This window comes from Phalacrocorax aristotelis, chromosome 2 (assembly GCF_949628215.1).
Source record: "Phalacrocorax aristotelis chromosome 2, bGulAri2.1, whole genome shotgun sequence".
In the NCBI taxonomy this organism is placed as follows: Eukaryota; Metazoa; Chordata; class Aves; order Suliformes; family Phalacrocoracidae; genus Phalacrocorax; species Phalacrocorax aristotelis.
In genome coordinates, this window is record NC_134277.1 from 120,846,338 (window position 1) to 120,864,787 (window position 18,450).

General features: G+C 37.4%; 1 protein-coding gene and 1 non-coding gene across 4 annotated transcripts in view; both read right to left on the reverse strand.

Moving 5' to 3' along the window:
- CCDC178 (coiled-coil domain containing 178) overlaps nt 1-18,450 on the reverse strand; it is a 193,726-nt gene that overhangs the window by 150,338 nt on the left and 24,938 nt on the right. For all 3 annotated transcript variants that reach the window (XM_075084950.1, XM_075084949.1, XM_075084951.1), the window contains 4 exons: nt 17,934-18,076; nt 10,179-10,332; nt 6,535-6,630; nt 6,276-6,412 (listed from right to left, as the gene is read on the reverse strand). In XM_075084950.1, coding sequence (XP_074941051.1) covers nt 6,276-6,412; nt 6,535-6,630; nt 10,179-10,332; nt 17,934-18,076 — 530 coding nt within the window. The remainder of the gene's footprint in view (nt 1-6,275; nt 6,413-6,534; nt 6,631-10,178; nt 10,333-17,933; nt 18,077-18,450) is intronic.
- On the reverse strand, nt 65-135 carry TRNAG-CCC (transfer RNA glycine (anticodon CCC)). Its single transcript has one exon. It is a non-coding gene; the product is annotated as a tRNA-Gly (tRNA).

Genomic DNA, 18,450 nt, shown 5'->3' on the forward strand with positions numbered 1-18,450 from the left:
ATCTCATTATTTAGAAGCTGAAGGTCTACAGCTACAGCGCATGATAGGTGATATCGGTTTTTCCTGCACCAGCTGGGAATCGAACCCAGGTCGCAAGAATGGGAATCTTGCATGATACCACTACACCACTGGTGCTTCCCTGCAACCTCTAACTAATCAAATCACCCTGTGCTGCTCCAGGGTGCAAGTGCTGCATAATTGACTGTATTTAGACAGTCCTTAAATACAAAAGATTCCTAGCCCATTTTTCAGCTGCTGAAGCAAAAGAATCTTGCATAGATCTGAAAGATCTTGTTCCCTGTGAATTAAAACACTGGAGGTGATCAAGGACTACTACAAGCATGTTAAGAAAAATACAGGCCACAGTTCACATGTGAATGGCCCAAATCTTCCCTAGAGGATAATGATCAAAGATGATAACAAGGAAGAGCAGCAGAGACTTTTTGGCTGAAGGGAGGCAATATGAAAGCAGACATACTCTGGTACTTCCAAGTCTAAGACCATTTAGTTAGGAGACATCTCATTAGACAGTAATAATAGTTCTATTCTTCAGACTTTCACAGGTCTGCCTCTATCACATTCACTGATCACACTTTCCTGCACAGCAGTGAGGTTAGCAATCAGATAGATAGAGACCAACAATTCCAACGTGAGTAGTAACCAGAGCTGTGATGTAACCATGACTTATGAGAGTCTTAACTGTAAGTGGATTACCTGTTACAGACAGACTAATGAAGGAGGTCAAGAAACTAATGTTATGAAGAATCAGTGGCAAATGAGGAATTTGTGAAGGTACAGTATGTGATGCCTTAAGATCAAGACAAAATACTTAGATGGGATCAGAAGTAATTACAGTACTCCATCCAGCAAAGAGAGGTTCAAGGATATTCTGACTACCAGATGAAACTTCAGTTGTAAATCTGCCCCTGAACAGATAATTTCCATACAATTTTGGTAATGCTTTCTGGTTAGTTATTACAGAGTTTCTGAATCCTATAGTCTCTGATAATACTGATTTGAACCATTCAGACCACTACCACACCACTTTCAAAACAGAAAGTTTTTCTACAAATGGTCTTGTGACCTGATTCTGAAACAGGTCGCAATAAATATTGCATCAGATAGATGACTTAATTTTGCAAATTCCACATGTAGAAGACTTACAAATCACACACTTCATGACACATACAATTCTCCTAATTAAGTACTTTTAATATTTCCATATGCCCCATAACATCCTCATATGAACAATACTTATAGTAGACTATGTAGGAAAAAAGAATTATCTACCAGAAACAAATTACCTGAAGAAAGTAACACATTATAAAATACTGACAAAAGATCACTGGGCAACTACCTACTCACTTTCCCTAGGGAAGTTTTGAAGCAGCTAACACAGGAAACCCTAAAAAAAAAAAAAAAAAATCTTCTTTTTGGGAAGGTAGTGACTAAATGGCTTCACAAATTCCTTCCGAAATGTCTATGATTATAAAAAAAATGAAATATCAAACACCAAAACCAAAAGAGCAATTCATCTGAACAGTGCAAAGTAAGCAGATCTGTGCTAAGGCTGGAAAGAAATGAAAGGAACCAAACAATGACTGTTCCACTCTGATTTCCTATACCTTTCATGTGTAGCAAGATTGTTTTGATGCATACAAGGCTACCCATGACTCTGGAGGTCAAAACACTTTAAGCATGGATGAAGAGGAACATAAAATTCCAAGCAGAAAAGCAAGTGACTATAGCTCAAAGAAGAACTACGGTACTTCACTGCATGTGTTCCATACTCCACTCTATGTACAGGTGTTGAAAATTTTATGACAGCTTCTGCTGCTTACTCAGGAACCCTGTCCCCATTTGAGAAGCATGGTAAGTTTTTTATTTTTCTTTCCCTAAGCTTTCATACATTCAGTAACTGTGCATAGCACATGGACCCGTGATTTTTTTATCCAATAGTATCTGTAAGATATACTCAGCCATTACATATTGGGTCAAATTCATTGCTTTTCCTCAGCTTCTTTCATCCAAGATGCTTAACATACTATGAAGAACAGGCAACAGATCGGGGTTGGGGGGGAATGTTCATATGGACAACAAATCCCGAAGTATTCCAGTAGTTGGAACATTTTTCCCCACCCAAACACTTGTTTCCATAAACTTTGTATTTTAGATCCTTCTAAGCTCAACCACAAGTTACTGGGAGATAGGTCTTGGAATACTTTCGGAAAAAATTATTTCAGAATCATTTTGCCAAGGACAATGCTATTTCTGGATGCCTCTGCACAGCACTCAGTATCAGTCTGTGTGAAGATGTCCTCATCAACGCCATCAGTATAATTTGAAGTACACTTCTGATTATAAAAAGCAGGCCCACTTCAATGATCTCATAGAAGATACTGAGAGAATGTGATACCCATTTTAGAAAATGTAGGAGGTAGAAGTGTGTCTCTCTCATATCAGGAAAAAACACAGGAACTTTCTGAAATTGCTAATTCTCTGTTAGAAGAGGTAAGGATTTTACATTTATTGACAGGAAGATGTCAATATGCTGGATTAAGAAAAACATAAACCAACTGCCTGGTTCATGTAATAAGGTAATTTGAGAAAAAAACCCCACAGTATAAAGGGGATCAGCTAACACTGTATTGACACCTTTCCCTCCCCCCACCCCCCGAAGAGAAACAGTACTCAAGAAGATTCAGTAATGAACAAGTCAGAAATGGATTAAACGGTGTCCCCATCATCGTTATGAGCAATAAGTTTAAGTCCCTCTCTGAAAAGGGATCCTTAGTAGCAGAAAACACCTTCCCTAATTTCTTTAGATCCATGTGATGGAAAAGCAGAAAAGATATTTCAGTGCGCTGGGGATGGGAAGAGACTACCACGAAGTGAAAATAAAGCAGCTGACTAGCAACCTTCAAATCTAGTAAAAAAAAAATAATAACAACATTAAAATCTTTGACCTTTCTGACCATTTAGTCCATGTTGCTGAAGACATGTTAACAAAGAAATCAATTACTAAAAAACAGTAAGATCAAACTAGTGAGAAATAATGAGGAACAGGATGGTGAGAAAAAAACAGCCAACAGATGTTCCTTAAGTTCAGTGCAAGTGTAAGAAGAGAGCTACGGTCTTGACAATGGTAAGATATTGGTAACAAAACTGTTTTAGACAGGTGGGGATAGTGAGATGTTAATGACCAGCCCAATCTTACTTTAAGGATAATTCTGAGTAGCAGTGAAGGTCAGAAGAGGTACAGAATCCCCTGGACAGTTTTACTGGGTCTGGCTCTGATGGAAGTAACTTTCCTTATAGCAGCCCGCATGGTGCTGTGTTTTGGATTAGTGGCTAAAAAAAGTGTTGATAATACAGCAGTCTTTCAGCTATTGCTGAACAGTGTTTGCATTTTTTCTTTTTTCTGTTCTGCGCCCCCAACAAGTAAGCTGGGGGTAGACAAGAGGTTCAGAAGGGACACAGCAAGGACAGCTGACCTGAATTGGCCAGAGGGATGTTCCATACCATTTAATGTCATGTTCAGCAATAAAACTGGGGTAGGGGAAGAAGGAGGTGGGGTTTTTTAAATTTCCAAGTCCACCATTGTTCTGAGACTGGCTGGACATTGACCTGCTTGTGGGAGGTGGTGACTTTTGCACCCTTTGGGCGTTGTGGTTTCCCTCTCACACCCCTGTTAAACTGTCTTTACCTCAACTCAGGAGCTCCTTAGATTTTGCTCTTCCTGTTCCCTCCCTCAGCATGCTGGGGGTGGGGGCTGGGGTCAGCTCACCAGTCTTTTCTGAGACAAATCATGGGGGTCAACAGGGGTGCAAGATAATGACATATTGGATCAGAGTGAGCTAGACTGAATTTTTAGCTTTTTAGCAGTTAATTGGTAGGTCTTGATAATGGCTGCTTTCAGCTTTTGCTGTCTGCTGTGTTGTTTGGTTTTACCTGAGAGCTGTATGACAAAAGCAGTGACCTTGAGCCTAGTCTGGCATTCGATCCACACATTGCTGTCATCCAAGTACTCTGGGAATCATCTCTTGGAGACAATCAGCAATTACACCTCCCCTCTCCTTCGGCAACCTGCTGATCCTGAGTCCCCCAGGGATCACCACATAGGTGTCAGCGTTAGTGTGGACCCCCACTTGGCAGAGAACACTGCAGCCCAGAACTCCTAGGCTTAAGGATCTGGCAGTCTCCACCTCCTGAGTAGCTCAGGTTGTTTTTGAAGCAAGACATCTGGTGATAACTATCGCAACTCAAGGCAAAAGGGTTACTTCAGCAAGACACAGACTTTGAAAATGGCAAAAACCACCTCTCAGCTTGATGTAACTTGTCAGCATCTTCAGTAAAATTAGAAAACATACAATGCTAGATGTCTCAATTGCAGGGACAGGTCATTTCACAAGAAAGGAGAATACTATATCTCTAGGTTGCTGACATATACCATTCATATTGTTATTATCCATTGTTACATTAATGTGGTCACCAAGGATATGAGTTTCAGAGCACTGATGATCAAAGTTTGTTCTTTGGGAGATAGTCTCCTGTGCTTTTGAGTTACCTAACAGAGCTACATCTGTTAGGATCATCTCGGATGCCAAAGCCATACACAGACGCTCCAAGGATTTTTTATGTTCTGACAATCTCATTTGTCATGGTTAATTTTCATGTTTCCTCAAGTGGCACATGGAAAGTGATCAACCTATGGATTTCATCTGCAGACTCTAACAGAACGTATCATATATTCTGTCATCTTATGAGTCCACCTGACTCCAACATAAGCCCACGCTACTCCAACATGAGCTCAAATAAGCTCCAGAATTTGCACAGGATATAGATGGGACAACTGATGGTTTACCAGCTATACAGAGAACAAAAAAAAAAAAACCTAGGAGAATTTGGAGAAAAAGCGAGGAAACACTTCTCTGAAAATCATAAAAGCCACGTATCCAGATACAGATGGTACCAGTGACCTCTTGCAACAGCCTCGGTGAAGGCCTTTGAAGGTGTGGGAACACCACATGACAGAACTGTATTGAAAGTGGTCCCAACAGATTGAAAATGCATGTATTATTGCATTGTACAATCAGAAATCTTTAAAAATACATTAGTGTCCTGAAGTTTGAGAGATGAGAACCACTCCTACTCAAGGAATCTCCAATAAAAGCTAGAGTTACCATCTGAACTATCATCAGCTCCACATGAAGGTCTGAAACAAAGTACCTTTATTGTAGCTGGTATATTTTGTAGCTGTTATATTCTGAACTCTCATCTTTTAACCTCCTCCCTTTTCCCACATCTCTTGGGGAGACTCCAATTGGACACCAGAGGAAAATTTTTCACACTGAGGACAGTCAACCGTTGGAATAATCTCCCCAGGGAAGTGGTTGACTCGGCCACGTTGGACACCTTCAAGAGTCGTCTGGACAGGGTGCTGGGCCATCTTGTCTAGACTGTGCTCTTCCTAGAAAGGTTGGACTAGATGATCCCTGAGGTCCCTTCCAACCTGTGATTCTGTGATTCTATGATCTGTTGTATGGAACTTTTGGGGTCTAATAAGGAATGTTTTCATGCTGACAGGATGCCATCAATTCCTACAAAATTTATAAGAATCTAATTACTGTAATGAACTTTTGTTTTCAATAGATTTTGCTGAAACCAGACAATAAAATCCAAAGTTACTGGGGGAATAAAGATAACTTGTCAGATATATAAAAACAGCATACACCTACTGCCCAAAGGAAGAAGGAACTAAAAATTGATTTTATTTGCTGCTATAGTATAAATGCACTGAAAATATTACATACAGTATAGTTTAAAGTATATCTGTTTGGAATCAATAAACTGAGAGTTACAAAAGATGTGTGCATAATGCCTTACAAGATTTCAAAGAAAATAGAGAAAAACAGTATTTCAGATTCTATGCTTATAACAATCATATATGAAAAAAATACAAATAAAATTTATAACCATTTTTAGCAAAATGTTTTGGGGACTGAGGTTTCTGTTAACATACAAAAAAATTCAGAATCTTCTTTACTTTGTTTTAATTGTCAAAGTATGTATTTTGCCTTTTGCAGGATTGTAGTTATTTTCCTTTCAAGTGAAGGGCAAAAAAGTTAGATGATAAATCTCAGCCTGAAGTGAATTTTAATTATTGCAGCTTTAAATTACAGACAGACTTAAAATGAAAGTAATGTTCGCTTTTATAGACATGCTTTCAGTGAAAAAATAATGCTTGCTTCCTATATTTGTATTGCAGGCATTACCTATTTCTGAATTTTTGCAAAAACTCTTCATTTTCTCCCTCAAGTTCTTCATTTTCACATTTCAGAATGTCCAATGCTTCATTAATATTGAGAAGCTTTTGTTTTGTATTCTGTAGATCACTTTCCCTGGTGGATTTCTAATGAACATTAAAACATTAAGACACCTTTAGTGTAAGTTGAAAGTATTTCAGGTCAACAGAGAAAATGCAAGTATGCAAGCATTTTTGCTTCATTTCTATAAAAACAATAAAAAACTTACTAATTCTTCCACAGCTTTAATCACTTCAGAAGAAGCATCTGATATTTTTATGCTCTCGTCTCCTTGGGCAGCTATTTCATTATTCAAATCTTCTATCTAGAAAATATTTTGTAAAGTAAGTAATCCAAATATCTCCTATATTTCTTTGTAATAATTAAACAATAAACTTAAAAATAAATTTAAAAGGAAGGTTATTAAACAGTAATTAGAGACATTTCATCTATATTATTTATATGCACATTACCATTGCGATGTATCCTAGCAGGATCTTTCGACTTCACAGTATCAGTAAGCACATACTCAGTCTGCTAATCCATACCTGATGTGCTATAATTAAGCAGAATATCCTCTCAGCCTCAAGATTTTCCTTAATATCTCAATATACCTATTGACTTAATACAGACTCATACAGAGATTCAATGATGGAGCTTAAGAAAAAATGAGGGTGTTAGGGAAGCAAGTATCTACAGGATAAGGAAAACATCTAAAGTGGCTTTAGGTAGATGAAGGCACCCCTGCTCACATGAGCCTAATGAACTTTGTTTCCTTCACCTCTGTTTCCTCTGCGGAGGCTGAAACAACATAGCTATCCTGGCAGGACTTACCTATACAATCTCCACAGAGATATGAGTCTAACTGGAATATGACTAGACAACAAACATGTCCAAGCAGGCTCAGTGTTGATAAGGATGTTAGCATAAGGGTAGAGAATACACATGGGAAGATCAGGATGGAATTAGGACACAGCTACTCTAAATGGCATGTAACTTCCTACTGCTACCTCAAGAATCTGATGAAGAGCAGATCTACATAAGATACTTTGTGACTATGTCCCAGCAGCTAAGGGGGGAATCAATATATGCTTTGTCTTATTATCTTGTCCAGAATATCATAGCTGTGTTGTACCTCTCTAAGATTATGCCGATTGTCTTTGTATGGTTGTGTCTTCCTAACTAGTTGGGGGCTGAAGGTCCTAACCGGAATGGTTAAGGATTATAAAACATGATCTGCGAGGATGTCATGGTTTTAGCTGGCATAGAGTTAAGTTTCTTCACTGCAGCTGGCATAGTGCTGTGCTTTGGACTTAGTATGAGAATAATGTTGATAACACACCGATGTTTTGGTTGTTGCTGGGCAGTGCTTACACTAGTCAAGGACTTTTCCAGCTTCCCATGCTCTGCCGGGTGCACAAGAAGCCGGGAGGGGAGGGGGCACAGCTAAGAGAGCGGATTCAAACTGGCCAAAGGGATATTCCATATCATGTAATGTCATGCCCAGTGTGTTACCTGGGAGGGGCTGGCCGGGGGAAGGGGGCAGCAATCGCGGCTCAGGGACTGGCAGCATCAGTCAGCGGGTGGTGAGCGGTTGTATCGTTTGTGGTTGTTTTTTTCCCTTTTTCCCTTTTCATTATCTTATCATTATCATTACTATGTTATTTAAATTATTAAACTGTTCTTATCTCAACCCACAAGTTTTGGGTTTTTTGCTTTTGCTCTTCCGATTCTCTTCCCCATCCCACAGGGGTGCGGGGAGTGAGCAAGCGGCTGCATGGTGTTTAGTTGCCAACTGGGGCTGAACCACGACAGAGGAAAAACTGCAAAGAAACACCTTCACTAATCCAGAAAAGGAGATAAATAAGCAAATTTTTGTGTCTTTCAATATGTAAAATATTATATGAAATACAGTTCAGGGGAAGTGTGAGAAAGACAAAGAAATTGGTTACATCTACACGGAAAAAAAAACCTGGATTTTTTTATTAAGTACTAGCAAAATGTCCCAGTTTTTAAACTGCTAGTACATGGGAAAAACATGATTCAGAATATTTTTTCTTCTTTCAATGTTTTTAGAGCAAACATTTTGACAGGAATCACCTGAAACACTGCCATACTCTCCAGGTAATTAATGAAGACAAAAGAATAAAGGAGGAATAGTCAAGTATGTGATTAATTTTATAAGAAAGGTTTCTTCTAATTTTTGAAGAGCAAAGCCCACGTAGATAAAGAAAGTTGATTTAATGCATATAGATACCTTTTGTAATGCAAATCTGGGTAACATGGAAAAAAGAAAACTCAAGAGTTGTCCTTAGAGTGTCAAAAGTTGTAACACCAGCATGAATTAAAACAAGGAAAAAAAGCCAGGAAAATAAAATGCAGAAAAATATTTGTTCACATCACTAATTCTATCTTCAAACTTGTTGAAGTATGTGACAATTGTCATGTTACAATTTAGATCCAATTCAAACCTCACTGAAGTCACTTAAGTAATCCCAATATTTTCCCAATTCCCAAAATTAGTCCGTTGTCCCACTAACATATCTATGATGGTCAGAAGAATCACTCTGAGCTTTCTGAAAATCCACTATTATTTGTAAAGATTTATTCAGTTAGTTGGTTTAGTCACGTTTTTGAAGGAAATTGACAATAACAGAACCGCTCTATGCTAAACCTAACTCTGGCTCAGCTTTAGCATGAACTAATCAAACCAAAGGTGGTCACCAAATGGAGCAGTTCCATGTTCCACCTTATCCCTATTCCACATATCTCTCTTTCACTTGTCTTAATACCCACATAGTAATTACTGAAGTATATCAGGTCAGGCAAACCCAGCTGGAAACAAATCCAGGAAGTGGCAAAAAAAAAATAAAAAAAAGGTTTACTAATAAGTATTGGTTCTATTCGCAAATAGTGGTTTTCTAGTTATCAGTTGGTAGCAATTGCTGGTGCCAATAACAGGAAGAAACTGTAATACATGTTTGGAAACAAACAGCAAGAACACGCCCATTGGTTGCTACCTAATATGACTGCATCTTTACTTTTGCAGTGGGTGAGCTTTGGGTTTTTTTAAGTTCTGGACATGCTTGGTAGATTCAGCTTCTCAGAAATATGCCACCTAGCTTCTGGATTCCACTGGATCCTTAGCAGGACCTAGCTATCTAGACGCACAAACCACAACAGTACTGGGCAATTACAAGATAATTATTTTTATACTTTATTTACACATATATACATACACATACATATAAAAAAATAACAAGTTCTGTTGTGGGCATCTAAATCTTGTTTTAGGCATTTTGTACTTGTTCCACATATGGAGCTGTCAATTAATTGAAAATTCCTAGTCAGACAGGGTGAGGAACTCCAGAGTTTAAACTGCTGAGTACAATAAGATTTTAAAATGAATGCTAGACAAATATAGTAGAAAACAGTGGAATTTTAAGCAAAATAGGGTTAACACTCTGCATGCTGTAAGAGTGCATCATGTGCCATCTCAGGTCAAAAAAAACCTACTAAATCAAGAGGACGCTTATGCTGTTCCACTAAATGAACACTTTCTTCCAGATGATTTAAAAAGATTTGTAGTATTAAGCAGATGTGCATTCAACAACTAAAAATACCCAGGTCACTTAAAAGAATGTAAGATTATTATGATATTTTTAAATAATAAAGCTGAAAAATAGTACTACAACAGAAGAATTAACATGAGAGTTCTATAGAATCTACCACTTTTTATTTTTAAATCAGTATTTGTATTTTCACTTTTACAGAGGACCTTAACTCTTAAACATACAAAATATTCAGGCATTCGTGTACTTTTCAATAAAAGATACTCATTTACTTGCTCGTTTATAAATATTCAAGACTCACTTTGCTGTTCCAACATTTTGCATCTTCCTGGATTTCTGCTTTTTGGTTCACTAACTCCTCAAGGTGTTTTTCATCCTTTATAATCTTCTCCTCTGTTTCTTTTAACTTCATACAGTATTCGGTCCAAATAAATTCAGAATGCTTTAACTCATTCCTAATAGAAATACACACAAAGTGAATCCATCTATTTGGAAATATTCCAAGGTAGTCCCTCTCCATACAGGAAAATGTAAAGCAGATCTGAATTAGTAAAGATTTATTTTGATTCTCTACTACATTTCTTGAACAGGTATGCATGAGAGAATTTCAAAATATCTACCCTGGCAGGCTCATGCAATTTCAGCCATATATCAAAGCTGCACATGCTACCAGTTCACTTGCACTTAAACAGCCTGCCAACGTTACAACTTCTAACTGGACCTCTGAACAGGTATTGGTGTAGTTAAGCGCAAGACTTTGTTTCATACCTCACATGTTAATTAAACAAAATAGGTGTCAACTTCTTTCTCTGCTAGTGGTTGAATCTAGTTCAGAGCCACCTTCACTTAATCAGTCCACTGTACTGTCAACTTGTGGACAAATGTCATTAGTGAAGAAAATTTTTTACTGACATCAATTCCTCATTTAAAAAGGAACTTGCAGACAGCAGACAAGGTCAAAGGAGGGGATAAGGACTTCACTTTCACTTTGAATAGCAGATTCATCAGCATTATGAGAAGGAAAACTGGCCATAATTACATAAAGAGATAATAATAACTGCAACAATCATCAGGAAAACACTGCCACAAGATACTGTTTGGCCCCATTATAGACTCTGCATAGGCCTTTTGTTCCAGCCATGTATGAGAAGGGATTTGGTGAAAGGCAGAAGAAATAGAGGGACATCAGATTAAAATTTTAGAAGGACTGCTGGTGCTTGTCCATTATGTTTGTTATTGTTTCAGCAGGCAGAAAAGAGGAGTTTCCCCCATGTTCCCCAGAAAACCATCTTGGTCAACAACATATTCCAAAGTGTGCCTTAAATGGCAAAATAAATCCACCGCAGCAGAACAGTAAGACCAAGAGTAGTTGAATTTTAGAGATATCTACTGCATTACAACCCAAATAAAACCTGAACAAGTTTTGCATACTTAAACACAGTAAAACAACAGAAAACAATAATGAAGAGACTTCATCACTAATTCAAGAGCCATTCCTACAAGATTATTTGATAGGCACTCTTCCTTTATTTGCTTCCAAGATTTTCATCTGGTGATGGATAAAAGACTTATTTGCAAAGTCACGTTCCAAATGTCACAGAATATATATAAGATGACTGTGAAACCTAACACTTTGAAGACCTCTACTTTCTTAGGTCCCACCACCCATTAAAGAAACACAAAAACGATACTTAGAATTATTCTAATGACAGACACATAACAGGCATAGACTGTAATTTTCTTCTCATATTACCTATCAGCTACAACTTTCTGAGTACAATCTCATGAAAAAATACAGTACTACCAGCCACAGCAAATATCTGTAAAATAACAGACTGTGCTGTGTGATGTATCCCAGCCTCAGCATTTTGAATTTCATGCAGTCTTCATCCCTTTCTCACTGATGGCACTGAACATAAAGAAAAGGGTATCAACTGCAGAACAGTCTTTCAAGTCTGTGCCACAACAAATCTGTCTTTCTCACACCTATCAATACCACATGTTATTCTAGACCTCCTCAGATGGCAGCTGAAGGTTTGACTTTGTCTCTAAGTATGACTTTAATTACCAGTCTAGCAAATGACTGGTGGGAAAAAAAAGATACAGTAGGCAAAAAAAAAAAAAAAAATCTCTTCACTGAGGGGTAGAAAAAAGTCTTCTCCTTGACTGTTTCCCATACATGCTGCTATTCCTAAACACTTGGATCATTAGGATTTTTAGTTTACTTTACATTCAACAAACAAAACAGGTTGCAAGGTGTGCAACAGTCTACATCACTGTCATGTGGTATGAATAAGAAATCACTTAACTAGGTGAAACAGAAAACATACATGGTATATTTCTATCAGTGTAGATGATGATGAACTTCCAGTATTAGTTACCTATTGCCATTATCACAGGATTTTAATTATGTTATGACTTGTTTCAAAAGAACAGAGTTCCTGTAAAGCAATTTTAATGCACCTCAGAACAAAGGCTTGTTAGAGGAACACACCATATTTTCTTTCTTGCACATGAAACAAACTCAAAAGCTTGATTTCCACCAAGACTACAAAAACAAGAACAAAACAGGAAAACTGCCCACACTGACCTACAACTGCTAAGCAAGCCAACAGCTCTGACACAGTGACAGAATTCTAAAGCGAACCGAACAAAATCCTGCATAGAGTATTGAAAAGTGAAGTAGTCAGAAGGCAAGATAAAAAATTCTAATACTAATGTAAAAATGCAGAAATAAAATTAAACAATCAATTTCCATTGAAAGAATAGGTCAACAGCATGGTATCTCAAAATCCTATATCTATCGCTTTGATATATTTACAAATGATCTGAAAGGGCAAGAAGTAGTAAAATTAAAAGCCTGCATATAATGTGATTAGAATAGGCAAGGCCAAAAAGAACTAAGAAACTAAGAAAAATTTCAAGACAATCTTGAACTTGTAACTGGACAACATGACAGCATGCACCATTTAATGTCCAAACTCAAAGAAGTGTAAAATCAGAGAGATTAAGCAATCAGTACACCTTAAAATTCTGAATTAACTGTATGACACTGAGGAAGACATGTATGTATTTCCAGAAACATTCAGAAAGTCTACTCAACATTTAGCACAGTTAAAGAAGCTAAGAGGGTGTTCGATTAAGTAAGAAATTGGATGCAAAACATTAGAATAAAAATGAGAGTAAGATGTCCCTGTTAAAGTCATTGACATGGCTTAATTTGGAATATTGGTTGCATTACCTTTCAACCGATTTCAGAAAAGTATACCACAGAAGTGAAAAGGAGTCAGAGGACATCCTGAAAAGGTCATAAAATACAGAAGTCTTTTGAAAGCACATGGAAAATAATGTAAATTCCTTTAGAAAACAGACTGGAAGAAGGAACAAAGTTAAAATCCAAAGTCACAGAGGATATAGCATAGTGAAGAAGGATCACAATACACAGCAATATTTATCATTGTATGCATCTTAAGGCTTAGACTCCCAGACTACAGTAATTTGCCTACAAGAGATGAACAACAAATCACTGCTGACCACACTTCGCAAATATGAATTGACAAGGAATAAAGTTTAATAGCAGGTCTCTGCTGGAATATTTAAAAAAAAAAAAAAAAAAGAGAAGTGAAGTGAAATCATATACCTTTAGCATTATTTATTCTAGTATTACACGATAAAATTAAAATCACCTCCAGCAATGGATCACTATAACCATTGCTAACAATTCTCGCCAGCAGCTAGTAATTCAGGCAAGTTGACAGAACACTAAATAGGCCAGTGAAACACTAAACCGATATGCAGATTATCTGAATACTTAGTAATAAATCACACTATAATTTTGGTAAACTTCTTAGTCAGGACCTGATCTTTCCCATAATTAAAATCGACATGTGGTTTGCAATTAACTTTACCAGTTACAGAATCAGAGTCCATGCTGTCTGATTTCTCTCAGCTGGAACCCACGGAGGAGCTAACGAGCATTTGATCAGATCATCTCTATATACATATTTAAGCTATAAATAAAATTCCAAAGACTGGAAGACATTGTGAAGCTTGCATTCACAGGCTCATGTCCATCAAAAGTAAGTATTAGCTCCCACTCTTCACACACCTCTTCCTTTGTTTAGACACTTGTAAAGACTTTAATTGGAGAATCACATGGTAATTGCCAGAAGTCACTCCAGCTTTGACAAGTGTTGGTATTACACAATTCTGGTCTCAGGTTTTGTATAATAAAATACTTGGGGTTTAGCTACATTTCTGATTACAATTTTTATTTTCATATACTAATATTCTTTCCAGATTGCAAACTAGGCTCTGAAATGAAAAAAAGTTAAGCTTTAGTTAACTAAACATAAACATGTTGATTCTGAATATTTTTAATGTTAGATGTAAGAGAATATAATTAGCATAAATACCTTTAATACAGTGTCAAAATTATCCTGAGCTCAAGAAAAACAAGACCAAGAAATTCACTGTGAAGGTTAGAATAAAAAAAGGAGAAAGTCAGACATGCTGACGAAAGAAACAAGTCAGAGACACTTATTTCTCTAGTATTGCTAAACTACCCATCTTACAGGAAAATACATTTTTTTGTCCTACACTGATTCATCCTGACTGAGACATAGACAGTTTGGATTTTATTACAAGTACACAGACCCTTTATGAGTGCAGACATCAAAAGCACCAGTCATATTAGCCAAAGTAAAGATTTCCTGAGGTTGTTATCTACCCCTAAGTACACTGTAAGAGTGCTGTTTTGCAGCCAGTGTTACTTTGTGCTGCAGGCTTAACAACTTGCAAGATTCTGAGGCAGGCAGTAAGTACTCCTTCTGTGGGACTGAAAAAGGTGTTTAAAAGTTCCTGAGCACTAACCAGTTTTTGAAATAAAATTGCCAAGATGTTTATAATCTAAAGAAACTAGAAATGATACAACCAACCCCCATTATTTTAATCAGGTGCAGCCTACTGAGCACCATAAAAGGTAAGCAAAACAATCACATTTACCAATTCCAATTATTTCTTGAACAAAGAAGTGAAAAAAAAATCTAAACCCAACAGAAAACATCTATAGAGCTATGACCTCTTCTTTATGTCCCTCTGAGAGTGGGTCCCTTCACAGAGGGGACCAAAATACCTTACTCCCAAAGTCTAGGGTGTGCCTTGTTTTATTCTATCATATATTACTAAAAAAGTTACATATAGGTTAAAAAATATACCAATTCTTCTTATTTGGTACATAAAATAAAAAGGTCACTTGCAGTACCCTAAGCTCAGACAACTACTTAGTTATCTGAGGATTCAGTGTTGGCCTCCATGGCAGACAAGCCTACAGAAGATATTTCTCTGACAGAATGCACTAATTACAATGGTCTTGTGTATAAGTATACTGGTTTTACCTGGGATAGAGGTAATTTTCTTCCCAGTAGCTAGTATGGGGCTGTGTTTTGGATTTGTGCTGAAAATAGTGTTGACAATTCAGGGACGTTTTTGTTCCTGCTGAGCCGTGCTTACACAGAGTCAAGGCCTTTTCTGCTTCTCCCCCCACCCCACCAGTGAGTGGGCTGGGGGTGCACAAGACGCTGGGAGGGGACACAGCTGGGACAGCTGACCCCAACTGACCAAAGGGATGTCCCATAACATATGGCATCATGCTCAGCATATAAAAGCAGAGAGGAAGGAGGAAGGGGGTCATTCATTTGAAGTGATGGCTTTTGTCTTCCCAAGCAACTGCGTAGCGTGATAGAGCCCTGCTTTCCTGGAGATGGCCAAACACCTGCCTGCCCATGGGAAGTAGTGAACTAATTTCTTGCTTTGCTTGCATGCGCAGCTTTTGCTTTACCTATTAAACTGTTCTTATCTCAACCCACAAGCTTTCGCACTTTTACCCTTCTGATTCTCCAACCCATCCTGCTCAGGGGCAGTGAGCAAGCAGCTGTTTGGAGCTTAGCTGCCTACTGAGTTTAAGCCACAACAATAAGCTATTCATAACTACTTACTTTCTGCCTTTTTAGAAAGTCTGGCAGGGTGCTGCTGGCCTGTAAACATGCAAAATCTGTTTATTTCTGCTAATAACAATTTCTAGAGTTTTATGTTTTCTTGACAAAGACAGGCTGACATGTAGCATCAGATTCTTAGATAGGTACAGATGAGAACCATCTTTGGCAAACAGGCTTTCACTGAGGAGAACTGAATAACAGCTCTTGCAAATACTACATCTGTGCTGGTGTGAAGAGTAGCTCCTGTAGTTCACAGTCATATTTGGAAGCATAGGGAAAGACTGTCACAGCATTCTAGAATCACCTAGGTATCTAGCAGACACAGATGGCCCATCTCTTTGAGGGACCTAACGCTACTGCCAGGAACTTTGTGAAGACTAAATTCCACTGTTAGTCCAATAAACATAATCCTCCTCTGAAAACGATCAGGGAGTAGTCTGTGTTCACAGTACTTCCTGCGAGCTGAATGGATCAATTCTGAAGAGACAGAATGATTGTAGAAGAGAAACGGCACTAACTTGTGATGATACATGTATCTTTAGATAACAGACATCCTTCTAAAGCCCTCATTTCATTAAAAACTAAGAAATTCTGTAACTAGAAACTTCTCTTCAGCTCTGTAATTGCTCCTTTACTGCTCTTAGGTAAACTAATGAGGCCAACTCTATCGTGAATTCTGATGAGAATCATCCTTGAAAAGAAACAGGGAATGGGAGTTAGATGGGACAGTCCTTGGCAATAGTTTTGCTGGATGGGAAATTAACACCTGCTGAAATGAGGTTACTGAGGACATGAGTTTACATGTACATTTCAACCATTAGCATTAGTCTTGCTGCCTTGAATGAAGCATCAGTGAGCAAGACAGGTTTACGGCCACTACTGTACATCAGGCACTTTCTAATACCAACTCTCCAGAATACCAACAGAGCGCATGCTGTCCCAACTCAGTTGTACATAGCACAACATGAATTATGGAACTGGCATATAAATTCCTAGTGAATCTAGGTAGTGCTGAATGAATAGGATGGACCAAATTTGATGACTTACTATAAAACACATATACTCCATAATTGCCACACACAGTTTTTGAAATACCTTATATGTGAAGAAGAGTTGCTGTCACATGGCTGAGGTATGGAAACATCTGTTACTGCCAGTAAAGTTACCTCAAAAATTTACTGATGTCTTTCAATTATGCCTGTAAGCTTTCCTCATCACAAGTGAAAAAGAGCCACTGTGTCACTTTCTGCTCTGCCAAATAAAACCTGGCAACTAGCCATATGCATATGCAGCAAAGTCAAGTGCAATTTCGTACCAAACATGAAAGTAGTTAGTATTCTTGTCCTTTGGCATAGTTATTCTTGGTGCTGACTCTCTGTCTGTATGTTTAGCGACAGAAAGGAGAGATTACTTGTCAGTGACTGGCCAATAGCAGTGTTCTACTGTTACTATAGCTCTACTTGATAACTCAGGAGTTAATAGCCTGACAAGAGGTTACAGTGAGGAAACTGCAACGTAAGTCATTGCCATACAGAAGCTACCTTGCAGTCCAATAAAGTTACAGTGATTTTGTTTGTTTGCTAAAAAAAAGAAAAACACAAAAACAAACAGAAAGAAAAGGTATTACGATAAGCTCAAAAGTATGTTTTGTTGGCCAGAATTGTTCTGGTTAATATGCAAGTTCAAAATGAAGTTATAACATAACTATGGTGCTATGATAAGTGCAGCTGTTCAAAGGAAGTAATCTGTGCAGTCTATAAGAATGATAGCAAAAAGTTCTGTCAAAGGGATTAAAAATTCATAGGCAAGTAAAGCATGGCATGCTTTAGGAGTCAATTCATGGACCTTTCCATTTTGGTATATTTCTGGACATCATCCCTTCTTATTCTGCTAATGCAAGCTAAGACAAACAAGGCAAACACTTCTTTTATGTATAATTCTATCAATTTTAATTTTACAAAAATCAGAACTTAAAATTCTTTCTAAAAGCTGATTTTCTACAGTTTGACTGTCACTATGAAAATACAGGACATTATAATACTGTATTGAATAGTTCTTACTTGTATTGACTCAGTAGCGTCTCAGCATATTTAATTTTCTCATACATAGATTTTATCTTCTTTTCAGATTCTTCATCAATTCTTTTCATTGTCTTTTGGATTTCCATGAGTTCACAACAAACATCATTATATATTTTTGATGTCTAAGAAAATAAAACAAGTTTTCTAAAAAGTGTTATATAAAAACAATACATAATGTTTAAAATAAAAAATAATTTCAAGATTTGTCTGATTCTTTGCAGTTTAAAAATTGAAGTTTAAAGTTGAAGTAGTACTTTGTGAACTTTAACTCTGCATGATCTGCAATAGATACAATCCTAGCAAAAGACAACAGAATGTGTGTTGTAAAATTGCATAACATAAATGTTAGCAAGAGGGATTTCACTCTGTTAACAAAACCGAAGTTATTGTGAAAAGGTGGCTACCTTGCATGGGAAGATAGTGACCTCTGGAGCAGAAAGAAAGAAATCATGTCAAAAAAAGCCACTGAGGATTTGCTCAGCAACCTGACAGAATC